Raw genomic sequence first — 15,880 nt, 5'->3', positions numbered from 1 at the left:
CGGCCCGCCCTCAGCCAGCCAATGGGGAGGCGCTTCTTCGGGCGCGGTGCTCTCTGGGAAGGCGCCACTCGCTTCCGCCTCGCTCCCGGGGCGGCCGCGCCGTTGCCACGGAAACCGCGTGAGCTCGGTGTCCCCCCCCCCGGTGTCCCCCCCCCCCCACGCCGCCGCCATGCTGACCCTGCCGCCGGGGCTCACGGATGAGGAGGAGGCGCTGCAGAAACGCTTCGCCAAGCTGCGGAAGAAGGTGCGGACGGACCGGGGGGGCTCGGGGGGGGGGGCTCTGGAACGGCCCCAACCCCTCCCGTCCATCTCTCAATCCCCGTTCCCACCCCGCAGAAAAAGGCGCTGCTGGCGCTGAAGAAGCAGCAGAGCTCGGCCGGGAGCAGCGCCCAGGGCGGCATCAAACGCTGTGAGGGGGGGGGGGAGAAAATGGGGGAGGGGGGAGAAAATGGGGGAGGGGGGAGGAAAAAATGGGGAGGGGGGAGGAGAAAATGGGGAGGGGGGAGGGCTCTGGACCCCCCCGCAGCCCCCAACCGCTGCGATCCCTTTTGGGGATCCCCTTTTGGGGAATCCCCTTTTGGGGAGGGGTCTCCGCGTGGGCGCTTTGTGCTTTGCTCTGTGTGGGGGAGGGGCCTTCGGGGTCCTCCCGGGCTGTGACCCCTCCCCCCCCGTGCCCCCTCCCCCCAGCCATGTCGGACCAGCCCCCCGTGGACACGGCCACGGCCACCGAGCAGGCCAAGCTGCTGGTCAAGTCCGGCGCCATCAGCGCCATCAAGGCCGAGAACAAGAACTCGGGGTTCAAGCGCTCCCGGACGCTCGAGGGCAAGCTCAAGGTGGGACCCGACCCCCCCCCAGGATCCCCCCGGGACCCCCCTGACCTCCCCAGGGCTCCTCAGTGTCACCCAACCCCCCCAAATTCTCAATTCCCCCAAAACCTCCCAGGGCCCCCCCAACTCCTGTGGCCCCACCCCAAATCCCCGGGGGCCCCCCCAAACTTCCCTGTTACCCCCCATTCTCTGCCTCTCTAAAGATTCCCTCCGTTCCCACGCTCCCTGTGCCCCCCCCAACCCGGGACCCCCCCAAAACTCCCCTGGGACCCTCCCCAAACCCCCCTTGGGGACCCCTCAGACCCTTCTCCCCCACCTGCAGACCTTGGAACCCCCCCAAACCCCCCAGGATCCCCTTCTCCCATCACCCCAAACCCCCTCAGCCCCCCCCCCAATACCCCTGGGGGCACCCTGGGGATATTTGGGGACCCCCCCTCACCCCATTCTCCCCCCCAGGACCCCGAGAAGGGCCCCACCCCCACATTCCAGCCCTTCCAGCGCAGCGTGTCGGCCGACGACGACTCCCAGGAGGTACCGAGACCCCAAAAAGGGGAGCCTGGGGGGCTTGGGGTGTGGAGGGACCCCCCCCGTTTGTTCTTGGGGTCCCCCAATGCCGGGACCCCCCCAGTCACCCCCTCCCATTCCACAGTCGCGCCGCCCCCAGAGGAAATCGCTCTACGAGAGGTGAGCGGGGCCCCCCCCGTGGGTCTGGGGGGCTTTGGGGACCCCCTGACCCCTCCCCGTATCCCCCCAGCTTCGTCAGCGCCACCGACCGGCTGCGGGAGCCCGAGGGGGGGGCGCGGGGGGAGCCCCCCGAGCGGGGGGAGCGGCGCCTGGACTGGGACCCCGAGCCCGAGCCCGAGGAGCGGCGGGAGCGCGACGGCGCCTTCCGCAGTACGGGGGCCCTAAAAACACCGGGGGGGGCCGAAAAACACCGGGGGGGGACCCTAAAAACACCGGGGGGGACCCTAAAAACACCGGGGGGGGCCTAAAAACACCGGGGGGGGCCTAAATTCCCCGGGGGGGACCCTAAAAACACCGGGGGAGGGGCTTAAAAACACCAGGGGAGACTCAAAACCTGAGAGAACACCCCAAACCTGGGGGGAGAACCCAAACCTGGGGTGGGACCCTAAAAACTGGGCGTGGCCCCGAATCTGGGCTGTGTTCAAAACCCAAGGGCACCAAAACCCGGGGGTGGGACCCCAAAACCCGAGAGTGGGACCCCAAAATTGGGGGGGGGGATCTCACAATGTGGGGGTGGGACCCCAAAATTCGGGGAGGACCCCAAAACCCGGGGGTGGGACCCCAAAATTCAGGTGGGACCCCAAAACCCAGGGAGGATCTTAAAACTCGGGGGTGGAACCCCAAAACCCAGTGGTGGGACCCCAAAATTCAGGGGTGGGACCCCAAAACCCGGGAGGATCCCAAAGCACTGAGAGCAAGGGGGGAGCAATTTGGGACCCAAATGGGTTTTGGGGGGGGGGGGGTCCTGTGGGGTTGAGGGGGGTCGTGGGGGGGTTGCGAGCATCGGGGTGCCGGGGGCGTCCCCGTTCGAGCCCCCCCGTGCCCCCCAGGGTCGGACTCGTTCCCCGAGCGCCGCCCGCCCCGCAAGGGGAACACGCTCTACGTGCACGGGGCCGAGCTGAGCCCGGAGCTGCTGCGGGCGGCCTTCGGCCCCTTCGGCGCCATCATCGACCTCTCCATGGACACGCCCCGCAAGTGGGTGGGGCCGGAGGGGCGGGGCCGGGGCGGTGGGAGGGGCTATGAGTGGGTGGGGGCTTGATTTGGGTGTGGTTAAGCGGGGTGGAGGCGTGAGCAGGGGGAGGGGCTAAACAGGGTGGGGTCTGGTGGTGGGTGGGGCTAAGAGGGTGGGGTCATGGGATGGGGGTGTGGTCACAGGATGTGGGTGGGGCTGTGGGTGGGTGGGGGCACAGGGTGTGGGCGGGGCTATGGGCGGGGTCACGGGATGTGGGTGGGGTCACAGGATGTGGGTGGGGCTATGGGTGGGGGCACAGGCTGTGGGCGGGGCTATGGGCGGGGTCACGGGATATGGGTGGGGTCACGGGATGTGGGCGGGGTCACAGGATGTGGGTGGGGTCACGGGGTGTGGGCGGGGTCACGGGATGTGGGTGGGGTCGTGGGGTGTGGGCGGGGTCAAAGGATGTGGGTGGGGTCGTGGGGTGTGGGCGGGGTCACGGGATGTGGGTGGGGCTAAGGGTGGGTGGGGTCACGGGATGAGGGCAGGGTCACAGAATGTGGGTGTGGTCACCAGGTGAGGGCGGGGTCACAGAATGTGGGTGGGGTCACGGGATGTGGGTGTGGGCATTAGGGGTGTGGCCAAAGCAGGCGGGGTTAATTATTGGCGGTGTGGGTGTGGCCATTAGTCGTGTGGCCAAAGTGGACAGAGTTAATTATTGGTGTGGGTGTGGCCAGCACAGGGTATGGCCAAAGTGGACAGAGTTAATTATTGGTGTGGGTGTGGCCAGCACAGGGCGTGGTCACTGTGGGCGTGTCCTGAGGGCCCCGCCCCCTCCCTCTGTCCCCTCAGCTGCGCCTTCGTCACCTACGAGAAGATGGAGTCGGCCGACCAGGCCATGGCCGAGGTGGGGCTGGGCTGGCTTTGGGGCAGCTTTTGGGGGTCCTGGGGAGGGGTCCCTGCCCTGCTGACCCCCGCCCCCTCCCCCACAGCTGAACGGGGCCGTGGTCCAGGACGTGCAGCTCAAGGTCAGCATCGCCCGCAAGCAGCCCATGCTGGACGCCGCCACCGGGAAGTCGCTCTGGGGGTCCCTGGGTGAGTCTGGGGGCGCTCCCGGGGGTCCCTGGGTGGGGGGAGGGGGTCCCTGGGGTGGCCCCCACCCCACCTGACCCCGCCCCGTGCCCCCCCAGCCGTGAAGAACAGCGCCAAGGGCTCGCACCGGGACAAGCGCTCGCAGGTGGTGTACAACGAGGACCTGTTCGGGGGACAATAAAGGACGGCACGGACACGGCGGGGTCGTGGTCAGCTCGGGGGGGGCACCCGGGGGGCACGGGGACGCCTTTATTGTCACCGGGGGGACCTGGGGATGCACCGGGGACACCTCGGGGACCTCCTGGATCCTCCCGGGTCCCGCTGGTGGCGGGTGCTCGGTGACACCGGGGGGAGGCCGTGTCCAGGGTGGTTCCAGGTGGGTCCAGGCCGTGTCCAGGGTGCGTCCAGAGGGCGTCCAGGGGTATCTGGCCATGTCCGGCTGTGTCCGGGGTGGTTCTAGGGAGTATATGGCTGTGTCCAGTTGTGTCCAGAGTGGTTCCAGGGGTATCCGGCCATGTCCAGTTGTGTTCAGGGTGGTTCCAGGGAGTATCTGGCTGTGTCCAGTTGTGTCCAGGCCGTGTCCATGCCGTGTCCAGGGGTATCTGGCTGTGTCCAGCTGTGTTCACTTCATGTCCAGGGGTATCTGGGTGTGTCCAGTTGTGTCCAGGGTGGTTCCAGGGATACCTGGCTGTGTCCAAGGTAGCTCCAGGGAGTATCTGGCCATGTCCAGTTGTGTCCAGGGTGGTTCCAGCGGGTATCTGGCCGTGTCCAGTTGTGTCCAGTGTAGTTCCAGGGGGTATCTGGCCGTGTCCAGTTGTGTCCAGGGTGGTTCCAGGGGGTATCTGGCCGTGTCCAGTTGTGTCCAGGGTGGTTCGGGGGTAGTTGCAGGGTGTGTCCGGCCATGTCCGGCTCAGGGCAGGAAGCCCAGGTCCTCGTCGCGCAGGCGCTCGCGTAGCCAGGGCAGCACCTCGAAGAGGCTGATGTGGAAGTCGCGGGCGTGGGACTGCGCCCGGCCCTGGCGGCACCCGGACACCACGCCCCAGCTGACCACGCCCACCTGCGGGCACCCAGGGGTCAGTGGCCACACCCAGAGCCGGCCACAAACAGCCAGGGCTCACCTGGGGGTCAGGGACCACACCCCAGCCGGTCAGCCCCACACCTGGGACCACCAGTTTGTCCCAGTGTCCATCTCAGTGTCCCCAGACCCCCCCAATGTCCATCCCAGTGTCTCCAGACCCCCCCAGTGTCCATCCCAGTGTCTCCAGACCCCCCCCAGTGTCCGCAGACCCCCCCAGTGTCCCCAGACCCCCCAGTGTCCATCCCAGTGTCCCCAGACCCCCCCAATGTCCATCCCAGTGTCCCCAGACCCCCCCAGTGTCCCCAGACCCCCCAGTGTCCATCCCAGTGTCCCCAGACCCCCCAGTGTCCATCACAGTGCCCCCAGACCCCCCCAGTATCCCCAGACCCCCCCAGTGTCCCCAGATCCCCCCAGTGTCCATCACAGTGCCCCCAGACTCCCCCAGTATCCCCAGACCCCCCCAGTGTCCATCCCAGTGTCCCCCCAGTGCCCCCGCCGTGTCCCCGCTGACCTGGAAGTGTCGCTTCCCCCAGGTGACAACGACGGGGCCCCCGGAGTCGCCTGCGGGGGGAAACTGGGATGGACTGGGAGGCACTGGGACAAACTGGGGTGAACTGGGGGAAGGGACGAGGCCCTGGGACCCCTTTGGGGTCGGTGTGGGGCTTTTTTGGGGGGGGCTGTGGTGGTTTGTAGTGGTTCAGACTGGTTTATCCCGGTCTGTACCGGTTCAGACTGGTTTATCCTGGTCTGTACCGGTTCAGACTGGTTTATACTGGTGCGTACCGGGGCAGGCGTTGGGGTCCACTTGGGGCTCGGTGCCCCCCGAGCACAGGAACCGGGGGGTGACCACGTCGGCCAGAGAGGTCACGTTGGCGTACGGGGCGGCCCGGAGGGCGTCGGCCTCGCACAGAGCCCGCTGGACACGGGGGGACAGCAGCGGTCAGCGGGGCCGGAGGGGACACCGAGGGGACAGAGGGGACAGCAGGGACAGAGGGGACAGAGGGAACAGCAGGGGGACAGAGGGGACACCGAGGGGACAGCAGGGACAGAGGGGTCACAGGGGTCAGCAGGGACTGAGGAGACACCGAGGGGTCAGCAGGGACAGAGGGGACAGAGGGGACACCGAGGGATCAGCAGGGTCAGAGGGAACACAGGGGTCAGCAGGGACAGAGGGGACAGCAGGGACAGAGGGGACACCGAGGGATCAGCAGGGACACAGGGGTCAGCAGGGACAGAGGGGACAGCAGGGACAGAGGGGACACAGGGGTCAGCAGGGACAGAGGGGGACAGCAGGGACAGAGGGGACACAGGGGTCAGCAGGGACAGAGGGGTCAGCAGGGACAGAGGGGACACAGGGGTCAGCAGGGACAGAAGGGTCAGCAGGGACAGAGGGGGCACCAAGGGGACAGCAGGGGCACAGGGGGACAGAGGGGACACCGAGGGGTCAGTGGGGACAGAGGGGACACCAAGGGGACACGGGGAGACAGCGGCGGTCAGAGGGGACAGCGGGGACACCAAGGGGTCAGCAGGGACTGAGGGGTCACAGGGGTCAGCAGGGACTGAGGGGGACATGAGGGGACACGGACATGGAGGGGACAGCAGGGACAGAAGGGTCAGAGGGCAACGAGGACACGGAGGCAGCAGGGACAGACGGACATAGGGAGACGCAGGGACAGACGGACGCGGGGAGGGGACAGACGGACACGGGGAGGGGACAGACGGACACCGGGAGGGGACAGACGGACGCGGGGGTGTCACACGTCCCCACCTGGTCCCCCAGCTTGAGCAGCACCTTCTGCCGCTGCAGCCCCGCGCCGCTGCGGGGGGACAGGAAAAACGCCTCGACGTTCTTGGGGGGCAGCAGGAGGCGGCCTGGGGGGCACGGGGGGGGGGGTCAGGGGGGTCCTGGAGAGGGGGTCAGGGAATTTGGGGGGGGGGGGGGTCCCAGGGAGGGTCAGGAAGGGACAGGGAACAGCTGGGAGGGTTTTTGGGGAGGTCCCGGGACACTGTGGGGGTGTTTTGGGGGGGGGGGTTGGGGGTCCTATTTGGGTCTGGGGGGGTTTCTGTGGGTCTGGGGGGTCCCGGGGGTCTCGGGGGGGCTCACGGTGGTCCTGGCAGGAGCTCCTCTCCGGCAGCCGCAGCGCCCGCGACGCCCCCTCGGTGCAGGGGATGCAGATGGGGCTGGCGAGGGGGCACAGAAGTGGGGAGGGGTCAGCGCCCCAAAACGCCCCCTGAGACCCCTCAGAACCCCCCCCCCGGACCCCCCAGACCCCTCACCGGTGGGTGGGCGAGGGGGGCACGGCCCGGTCCAGCTGCACCAGGGCCACGTCGAAGTCGTAGAACTCGGGGACGCCGCGGTCGCGCCGAGCGCCCAGGCGGAACTCGGGGTGCAGGAACAGCCCCACCACCCGCCGGTGCTCCCGCAGGCCTGGGGGGGACACGGGGGGCTCAGGGGGGGCTGGCGGGGACCCCCACGAGCCCCCCCGAGCCGGGGGGACGCGGGGGACACAGAGGTAACCCCGAGCTCGGGGGTCCCCCGGGGGTGCCGGGGTCGGCTGTGCCGGGGGGCTTTGGGGGGGAACGTCGGGGGTTTGGGGGGGTCCCCAGGGTTTTAGGGAGTCCCCAGGCCATTGGGGGTGTCCCCAGGTGTCCCCTGACCGATGTCCACGCCCAGCCAGGCCGGCTGGTCCTCCACGGTGAAGCAGTGGGCAGCGGTCAGCACGAAGTAGGGGGACACGAGTGACCCCTGGCAGCGCTCCTGGTGTTGCCTGGGCCGCTGTGGGGGGGGAGGGGGAAAGGGAGGAGTGAAGGGTCAGAGGAGGCCCCAAAAACCCCCTGGGACCCCCCCCAGACCCCCCCGGACCCCCCCTCACCGTCACTGTCACCGTCACCTCCCAGGGGTTCCTCTCGCGCTCCTCGGCCTTGGTGAACTCCAGGCTGACCCCGCACAGGTCCAGGGTGGAGCTCTCATCTGGGGGGGGGGCACGGGGAGGGGGTTTGGGGGGTCCTGAGGGGCTCTGCGGGGGTCCTGATGGGATTTTGGGGGTCCTTGGGGTGATTTTGGGGTCCCCCGGTAGCGGTGGGAGAGCCTCCTCAGGATGAACTCCTTGGGGGTTTTGGGGTCTTGGGGAGGTTTGGGGGTCCCAGGGCAGTTTGGAGGGGGGTTTGAGGGTCCCGGGGCTGATTTTGGGGTGACTTGGGGGTGTTTGGGTACCGATCATGCGGTGGAACCCCTCCTGCAGCTCCTCGGTGCCCCTCGAGAGGAACACGTGCTGCTCCCGTGGGGGGCTCCGGGGGTCCCGGGGAGGTTCGGAGGGGTTTTGGGGGTGTTTTTGGGGTCTCCGGGTACCGATCATGCGGTGGAACACCTCCTGCAGCTCCTCGGTGCCCCTCAGGAAGAACACGTGCTGCTCCCCCGCCTTGTGCGACGCCAGCGCGTTCAGGAGCTCGCCGTGGTCGCCGGCGTCCTCCCCCAGCCCGAAGGCGTAAACGTCTGGGGGGAGGAAATGGGGGGTCAGGGCACCCTAAAGTACCCAAAAATACCCCAAAAACACCCCCGAAACCCACCAGAACACTCTAAAGTACCCCAAAATACCCCCAACCACCCCAAATCCCCCAGCCCGAAGGCATAAACGTCTGGGGGGAGGAAAAGGGGGGTCAGGGCACCCTAAAGTACCAAAAAATACCCTAAACCCACCCCCAAATACCCCCGAAACCCACCAGAACACTCTAAAGTACCCCAGAATACCCCAAAACACCCCAGATCTTCCACCCCGAAGGTGTAAACGTCTGGGGGAGAAAAGGGGGGTCAGGGCAGCCTAAAGTACCCAAAAATACCCCAAAAACACCCCCGAAACCCACCAGAACACTCTAAAGTACCCCAAAATACCCCAAACCACCCCAAATCCCTCAACCCGAAGGTGTAAACGTCTGGGGGGAGGAAACGGGGGGTCAGGGCACCCTAAAGTACCCAAAAATACCCCAAAAACACCCCAAAAATGCCCCCCAAACCCACCAGAACACTCTAAAGTACCCCAAAATACCCCAAACCACCCCAAATCCCCAGCCCCGAAGGCGTAAACGTCTGGGGGGAGGAAAGGGGGGGTCAGGGCACCCTAAAGTACCCAAAAATACCCAAACCCACCCCAAATCTCCCACCCCGAAGGTGTAAACGTCTGGGGGGAGGAAATGGGGGGTCAGGGCAGCCTAAAGTACCCAAAAATACCCCAAAACCCACCAGAACACCCCCCAGCACCCTAAAGTACCCCAAACCACCCCCCAAAAAAACCCCAAACCCCCTCAAAACATCCCCCAGCACACCAAGATATCCCCAGGACCCCCCAGACCCACCCAGGACCCCCCAGACCCACCCAGGAAATCCTCGCGGTCGTTCTGGGGGTCTCTCCCGATGCTCAGCAGCTCCCGGATCTGGTGCAGGACGGGCACCGGCGACCCCCCCATGTTGGCCTGGCCTGGGGGGGGGCACGGGGGGGGATTTAGGGGGTCCCAGGGAATTTGGGGGGTCCCAGAGGGTCCCGGGGAGGACTTGGGGAAACCCCAGAACGTTTTGGGGGGGGGGGTCCCAAGGGAGATTTGGGGGATTCCCAGGGGGTCTCGGGGATTCGGAGGAATTCAAGGGGTCCCAGGGGATTTGGGGAGGTCCCAGTGGGGGATTCCTGGGGGTCCCAAGGGAGATTTGGGGGGGTTCCCAAGGGGATTCCTGGGGCTCCCAGAGGGTCTCGGGGATTCGGAGGAATTCAAGGGGTCCCAGGGGATTTGGGGAGGTCCCCGGGTGATTCTGAGGAATTCAAGGGGATTTGGGGGGGATTTTGGGGCGTCCCAGGGGGATTCGGAGGAATTTAAGGGGTCCCAGAGGATTTGGGGAGGTCCCAGTGGGGGATTCCTGGGGGTCCCAAGGGAGATTTGGGGGGGTTCCCAAGGAGATTTCGGGGCGTGCCAGGGGGATTCTGAGGAATTTAAGGGGTCCCAGGGGATTTTGGGGCGTGCCAGGGGGATTCTGAGGAATTTAAGGGGTCCCAGGGGATTTGGGGAGGTCCCAGGGGGATTCCCGGGGGTCCCAACGGAGATTTGGGAGATTCCCAAGGGGATCTGGGGGGTTCCCAAGGGGGATTCTGAGGAATTTAAGGGGTCCCAGAGGATTTGGGGAGGTCCCAGTGGGGATTTCGGGGCTCCCAGGGGGTCTCGGGGATTCGGAGGAATTTAAGGGGTCCCAGAGGATTTGGGGAGGGTCCCAATGGGGGATTCCTGGGGGCCCGGTGGGGGTCCCGGGGGGTTCCGGGGGTCCCCACCGTCGGTCATGATGACGATGACGTGCCGGGTGCTGTTGGTGACCGGGGCGGGCCGCAGCCCCCGCAGCTGCTCCGCCCGTTCCTGCTGCACCAGGAGCTCGTACACGGCCCGCAGCGCCCCGGCCAGGTTCGTGCCGGGGGCCTGGGAGTGGGCTGGGGGCGCGGGGGGGTCAGGGAGACCCCAAAAAAACCCCCCAGAGCCCCCCCAAAGGCACACGGAACACACAGAGACCCCACAGAGCACACAGAGACCCCAAAAGCCCCCCCAGAGCCCCCCCAAACCCGCACAGAACACACAGAGACCCCACAGAACACACAGAGACCCCAAAACCTCCCCAGAACCCCCCAAATCCCCCCAGGACCCCCCAAACCCCCCCAGGACCCCCAAACCCCCGCACCTTCCAGGGGCAGCCCCTCGAGCCGCTCCCGGACCCCATTCCCGGGACCCCCAGGACCCCCCAGGACCCCCCAAATCCCCCCAGGACCCCCCAAACCCCCGCACCTTCCAGGGGCAGCCCCATTCCCGGGACCCCCAGGATCCCCCAACCCCCCCCCCAGGACCCCCAGACCCCCCAAATCCCCCCAAACTCCCTCAGGACCCCCCCAAACCCCCCCGCACCTTCCAGGAGCAGCCCCTCGAGCTGCCCCCAGACCCCATTCCCGGGACCCCCAGACCCCCCAAATCCCCCCAAACCCCCCCAAACCCCGCACCTTCCAGGGGCAGCCCCTCGAGCCGCCCCCAGACCCCATTCCCGGGACCCCCAGACCCCCCAAATCCCCCCAAACCCCCCCAGGACCCCCGCACCTTCCAGGGGCAGCCCCTCGAGCCGCCCCCAGACCCCATTCCCGGGACCCCCAGGACCCCCCAAACCCCCCCAGGACCCCCGCACCTTCCAGGGGCAGCCCCTCGAGCTGCTCCCGGACCCAGGCGCTCTCGGCCGCCCGCGGCTCCGTGGGGCTCAGCACCACCCGCGCCTGCGACCCGAACGTGATCACCCCATAGCGCGGGGCCGCCCCATAGCTGGCGATCTGCGGGCAACGGGGGGCTCAGGGGGGCTCGGGGGGCTCCAGCGGAGCCTGGGGGCGTTTAAGGGGGATTTGGGAGGGGGGAGAAGGGGTTTGGGGGGCTCCCGGGGAGGGTTATGGGGCGGTAGAAGGGATTTGGGGGGCTCTGAGGGGGTTTAGGGGCGTCCCAGAAGGGATTTGGGGGCTCTGAGGGGGAGTTTAGGGGCGGTAGAAGGGATTTGGGGGCTCTGAGGGGGAGTTTAGGGGCGGTAGAAGGGATTTGGGGGCTCTGAGGGGGTTTAGGGGCGTCCCAGAAGGGATTTGGGGGCTCTGAGGGAGTTTAGGGGCGTCCCAGAAGGGATTTGGGGGCTCTGAGGGGGATTTGGGGGCGGTAGAAGGGATTTGGGGGCTCTGAGGGGGAGTTTAGGGGCGTCCCAGAAGGGATTTGGGGGCTCTGAGGGGATTTGGGGGATTTAAAGGGGAGCTGTGGGGGTCTAAAGGGGATGTGGGGGCTCCCAGAGGGGATTTGGAGGGAGTCTGGAAGGGATTTCGGGGTTTTGGGGTGGTTTCGGGGTTCCCTGGGTGCTTTGGGGGCTTTCAGAGGTTTCCCGTGATGTTTTCGAGGGGGGGGTTCGAGTTCCCAGGATGGTTTTTGGGGTTCCTGGTGTGGCTTTTTGGGGTTTCTGGGGTAGTTTTGGGTTTTTTGGGGGGTGTTTTGGTGTTTCTGGGGTCCCCAGGGTGGTTTTTGGGGTGTTTTCAGCGTTTCTGGGTAGTTTTGGGTTTTTTGGGGGGTGTTTTGGTGTTTCTGGGGTCCCCAGGGCGGTTTTTGGGGTGCTTTCGGCATTTCTGGGGTAGTTTTGGGTTTTTTGGGGGGTGTTTTGGTGTTTCTGGGGTCCCCAGGGCGGTTTTTGGGGTGTTTTCAGCGTTTCTGGGGTAGTTTTGGGGTTTTTTTGGGGTGTTTTGGTGTTTCTGAGGTCCCCAGGGCGGTTTTTGGGGTGTTTTCAGCGTTTCTGGGTAGTTTTGGGTTTTTTGGGGGGTGTTTTGGTGTTTCTGGGGTCCCCAGGGCGGTTTTTGGGGTGTTTTCAGCGTTTCTGGGTAGTTTTGGGGTTTTTTAGGGGTGTTTTTGGTGTTTCTGAGGTCCCCGGGGAGGTTTTTTGGGGGTGTTTTCGGCATTTCTGGGGGTGCCACCTTCTCCACGAGCTCGCTGAGCGCGCTCCGCGCGTCCTCGTAGTCGCGGGGGCTGACGCTCTGCGAGGCGTCGAGCACCAGGAACACGTTCAGCGCCGCGCCCGCCTCCAGCCGGATCCGCCGCTTCAGCGTGGGGTCTGGGGGGACCGCGACCACCCTGAGACCCCCCCCCCGAGACAGCCCCGGGACCCCCCGAGACCCATCGGAGCCCCCCAGACCCACAGGGACCCTCGGGGACCCTCAGTATTGGGTCTGGGGGGAGGGGGCTGAGACCAGCGGGACCCTCCCGGACCCACCGGGACCCTCGGGGCCCCTTCCCGTGGGGGGGAACCGTCCCCAAAAGGCTCCGGGAGCCCCCAGTGACCCCCCCGGGACCCCCACCATGGCTGCGGTTGGCCTCGGCCGCCTCCACGGTCTGGGTGAGGGACGCCAGGAACGCCTCGGCCACGTCCTCGGGGATGTCGAAGGCGTTGGGGTCTGGGGGACACGGGGGGGACACGGGGTCACCTCCGGGACCCCCCCTCGCAGCATCCTCGGGGCTCAGAGCCCCCCCAGCCCCTCGGGACCCCCCCCGGTGCCCCCCCGGTGCCCCCAGCCCCTCATTCCGTCACTGGGGCTCAGCACCCCCAGGACCCCCCCCACACTCCCTCTGTGCCCCCCCCGGGGCCCCCCGGGACCCCCCCTCACCTCTGCACGGGGCTCGGTGCCGCTCCAGAACCCCCCGAACCCCCAGAACCCCCGGTCCCTCTGTCACCCCCGGCCCCCCCGGACCCCTCCGGGACCCCCGGGACCCCCCCTCACCTCGGCACCGGGGCTCGGTGCCGCTCCACGCCCCCCCCTCGAGGCAGCGGCGCTCGGCCGAGCCCACCAGCTGCAGCCCCGGGCGGCACCGGAACCGAACCACCCCCTCCACGCCGAACCGGGCCCGCGACCCCTCCATGGACGCCCCCGGGGGCACGGCCGGGGCCGGGCAGTCACCGGCTGGGGGGACGGGGAGGGTCAGAGCCACAAAACCACCCGAAAAACACCAAAAAACACCCAAAAACTACCCCAAAACCACCAAAAAGCACCAAACCCACCCTAAAATCATCACAAACCCACCCAAAACCAGTAAAACCCACCAAAATCGCCAAAAAAACACCCAAAAACCACCCAAAACCACCACGAACCCACCCAAAACCAGCAAAAAAATACCAAACCCACCCAAACCCACCCAAAACTACCCCAAACCGCCCAAGAACCACCCAAAACCACCAAAAAAACACCAAACCCACCCCAAAATTACCACAAACCCACCCAAAATCACCCAAAAAACACCCAAAACCCAGCCTAAATCACCCAAATCCACTAAAAAACACCAAAATCACCCAACAAACACCCCAAAACCACCCTAAACCACCCCAAAACCACCGCAGACCCACTCAAAACCACCAAAAAACCACCAAAACCACCCAAACCCACGCAAAACTACCCCAAACCACCCAAGAACCACCCAAAACCACCAAACCCACCCCGAAATCACCACAAACCCACCCAAAACCACTAAAACCCACCAAAACCACCAAAAACTACCCCAAACCACCCAAGAACCACCCAAAACCACCCGGAACACCCCAAAACACGCCGGAAACCCCCGTGGGACCCTCCAGAACACCGCCGGGGCCCCCCCAGGAGCCCCCCCAAGACCTCCCAATGCCGCCTTGGCCCCCCCCAGGACCCCCAGGACCCCTCCCCAAATCCCCCCCCCCCCTTACATCCATCGTCGCAGACGGGGTCGGGCCCCTCCCAGCGCCCCCCGGCCCCGCAGCGCCGCTCGGGGGGGCCGCGCAGGGTGAACCCCCCCGCGCAGCCGTAGCGCAGCACCGAGCCCGGGGCGTGCCGCCCCCCCCGCGGCCAAAACCAGCCCTGCTCGAACTCCAGCGGCGCCGGGCACCACACGGCTGGGGGCGGGAGCGGGGGCTGAGACCACCGGGAGCCCCCCCGGGACCCCCAAACCCACCGGGAAACCCCAAACCCACCGGGAGCCCCTCCGGAAACCCCAAGCCCCTTGGGAGCCCCCCCGGAACCCCCAAACCACCCGGGAGCCCCCCCGGGAACCACCGGGACCCCCCCCCGGAACCCCCAAACCACCGGGAAACCCCAAACCCACCGGGACCCCCCCCGGGAACCCCAAACCCCTTGGGAGCCCCCCCGGAACCCCCAAACCACCCGGGACCCCCCCCGGCAACCACCGGGACCCTCCCCGGGAACCCCAAACCCACCGGGAGCCCCCCCGGGAACCCCAAACCCCTTGGGAGCCCCCCCGGGAACCCCAAACCCCCCGGGACCCCCCCCCAACAACACCGAGAACTCCCTGCGACCCCCCCCCCCCCCCGAAATCCCCCGGGACCCCCAAAGCCCCTGGAACCGCCGGGACCCCCCCGGGACGCCCCGACGACCCCAAGGACCCCTCCCAAACACCCCCTTCCCCCACCTGTGACCCCCCCCCCGAGCCCCCCCAGCGCCCCCAGCCCCACCTTGGCAGCGGGGGGGCTCGGTGCCGCCCCCGGGCAGGGGGTCCCAGCTGCCGTCGGGGCCGCAGCGGCGCAGCGCGGTGGGGGCGGGGGCGGTGCCGGGGGGGCAGCGGTAGAGCAGCACCTCCCCCCCCGCCACCAGCTCCCCCCGGCCGCCCGCGATCGGCGCCAGCGAGGGGTCACAGCGCGGGGGGGGCAGCGAGGGCGTGGGGGCGGCCGGGGGGGGCGAGGGGACACCTGGGGGGGGGGCGAGGGGACAGTCAGTGGGGGGGGCGGGGGGGGAGGTCCCAGCGGTCATTGGGGGGCAGGTGAGGGTCCCGGGGGGGTCCCGGGGGTCATCGTGGGTCGAGTGTGGGGTCCCTGGGGGTCACTCTGGGTCACTCTGGGGTCTCTGGGGTGGTCTCAGGGGTCCCTGGGGGTCACTCTGGGTCACTCTGGGGTCTCTGGGGTGGTCTCAGGGGTTCCTGTGGGGCCGGTTTGGGGTGTCCAGGGGGCTGTGGGTCACTCTGGGTCACTCTGGGGTCCCTGTGGGGCCGGTTTGGGGTGTCCAGGGGGCTGTGGGTCACTCTGGGTCACTCTGGGGTCTCTGGGGTGGTCTCAGGGGTCCCTGGGGGTCACTCTGGGTCACTCTGGGGTCTCAGGGGTCCCTGTGGGGCCGGTTTGGGGTGTCCAGGGGGCTGTGGGTCATTCTGGGTCATTCTGGGTCACTCTGGGGTCTCTGAAGGCTCTCAGGGGTCCCTGTGGGGCCGGTTTGGGGTGTCCAGGGGGTCTCTGGGGGTCCCCGGGGAGGGGTCACTCACTGACCGAGGACCAGGGGCAGCAGCAGCAGCCCCAGGACAGCTCCGGCCATGGCTGAAGGTCCGAGTGTCCAGCGCCGAGGGTCCGACTGGGCTCCGAGTGTCCGGCTGTCCGAGTGTCCGGCTGTCCGAGTGTCCGGCCCGGTGTCCTGGGGGGGGTTACAAACCTCCCCCTCCCTCCCCCACCCCGCGGTGTCCGGGAAGTCACGGGAGGGGGGGGAGGGGGTCAAGGGCCGGGGCCGTGACCGAGGGGACAGCGGGGGCCCCGCGGGGGGGCCGAACGCGGCTTCCACGGCCCCGAAAATTCCCCGAATGGCCCCAAAAATGCGCCCGGGGAGGCCAAAAGTGGCTCCGATGTCCCCCAAAACGCCGGGA

General features: G+C 67.4%; 2 protein-coding genes across 2 annotated transcripts; one reads left to right on the top strand and one right to left on the bottom strand.

The window, feature by feature from the left end:
- The first annotated feature begins 20 nt into the window (after positions 1–20).
- NELFE (negative elongation factor complex member E) lies at positions 21–3,821 on the top strand. The gene is made up of 10 exons (XM_082300047.1): positions 21–244; positions 337–409; positions 688–833; positions 1,284–1,358; positions 1,477–1,511; positions 1,582–1,721; positions 2,402–2,546; positions 3,376–3,430; positions 3,516–3,618; positions 3,714–3,821. The coding sequence occupies exons 1-10, from the start codon at positions 170–172 to the stop codon at positions 3,794–3,796; spliced, it is 930 nt and encodes a 309-aa protein (XP_082156173.1). The 5' UTR covers positions 21–169; the 3' UTR covers positions 3,797–3,821.
- Positions 3,822–3,940: 119 nt separating this feature from the next.
- CFB (complement factor B) lies at positions 3,941–15,558 on the bottom strand (the record flags this gene model as incomplete). The annotated part of the gene is made up of 18 exons (XM_082300085.1): positions 3,941–4,672; positions 5,205–5,254; positions 5,477–5,609; positions 6,462–6,565; positions 6,798–6,874; positions 6,971–7,121; positions 7,352–7,469; positions 7,567–7,664; positions 8,043–8,186; positions 9,064–9,165; positions 10,003–10,155; positions 10,893–11,031; positions 12,196–12,332; positions 12,577–12,672; positions 12,997–13,176; positions 13,950–14,135; positions 14,712–14,945; positions 15,513–15,558. 18 exons carry the CDS (start codon positions 15,556–15,558, stop codon positions 4,526–4,528), a joined length of 2,295 nt encoding a protein of 764 aa, XP_082156211.1. The 3' UTR covers positions 3,941–4,525.
- Between the last annotated feature and the right edge of the window lie 322 nt (positions 15,559–15,880).

The sequence above is a fragment of the Coloeus monedula genome (genome assembly GCF_965178545.1).
Source record: "Coloeus monedula genome assembly, chromosome: 36".
Lineage (NCBI taxonomy): Eukaryota > Metazoa > Chordata > Aves > Passeriformes > Corvidae > Coloeus > Coloeus monedula.
This window is presented reverse-complemented; position numbering and strand designations above follow the sequence as displayed.

What these genes read in the sequence shown, in the direction of transcription:
- NELFE (XM_082300047.1), top strand. Translation starts at nt 170, where the DNA reads ATGCTGACCCTGCCGCCGGGGCTCACGGATGAGGAGGAGGCGCTGCAG. An exon ending in CCGACCAGGCCATGGCCGAG is followed by an intron (nt 3,431 to 3,515) that starts GTGGGGCTGGGC and finishes CCTCCCCCACAG; the next exon opens with CTGAACGGGGCCGTGGTCCA. An exon ending in GTCGCTCTGGGGGTCCCTGG is followed by an intron (nt 3,619 to 3,713) that starts GTGAGTCTGGGG and finishes GTGCCCCCCCAG; the next exon opens with CCGTGAAGAACAGCGCCAAG.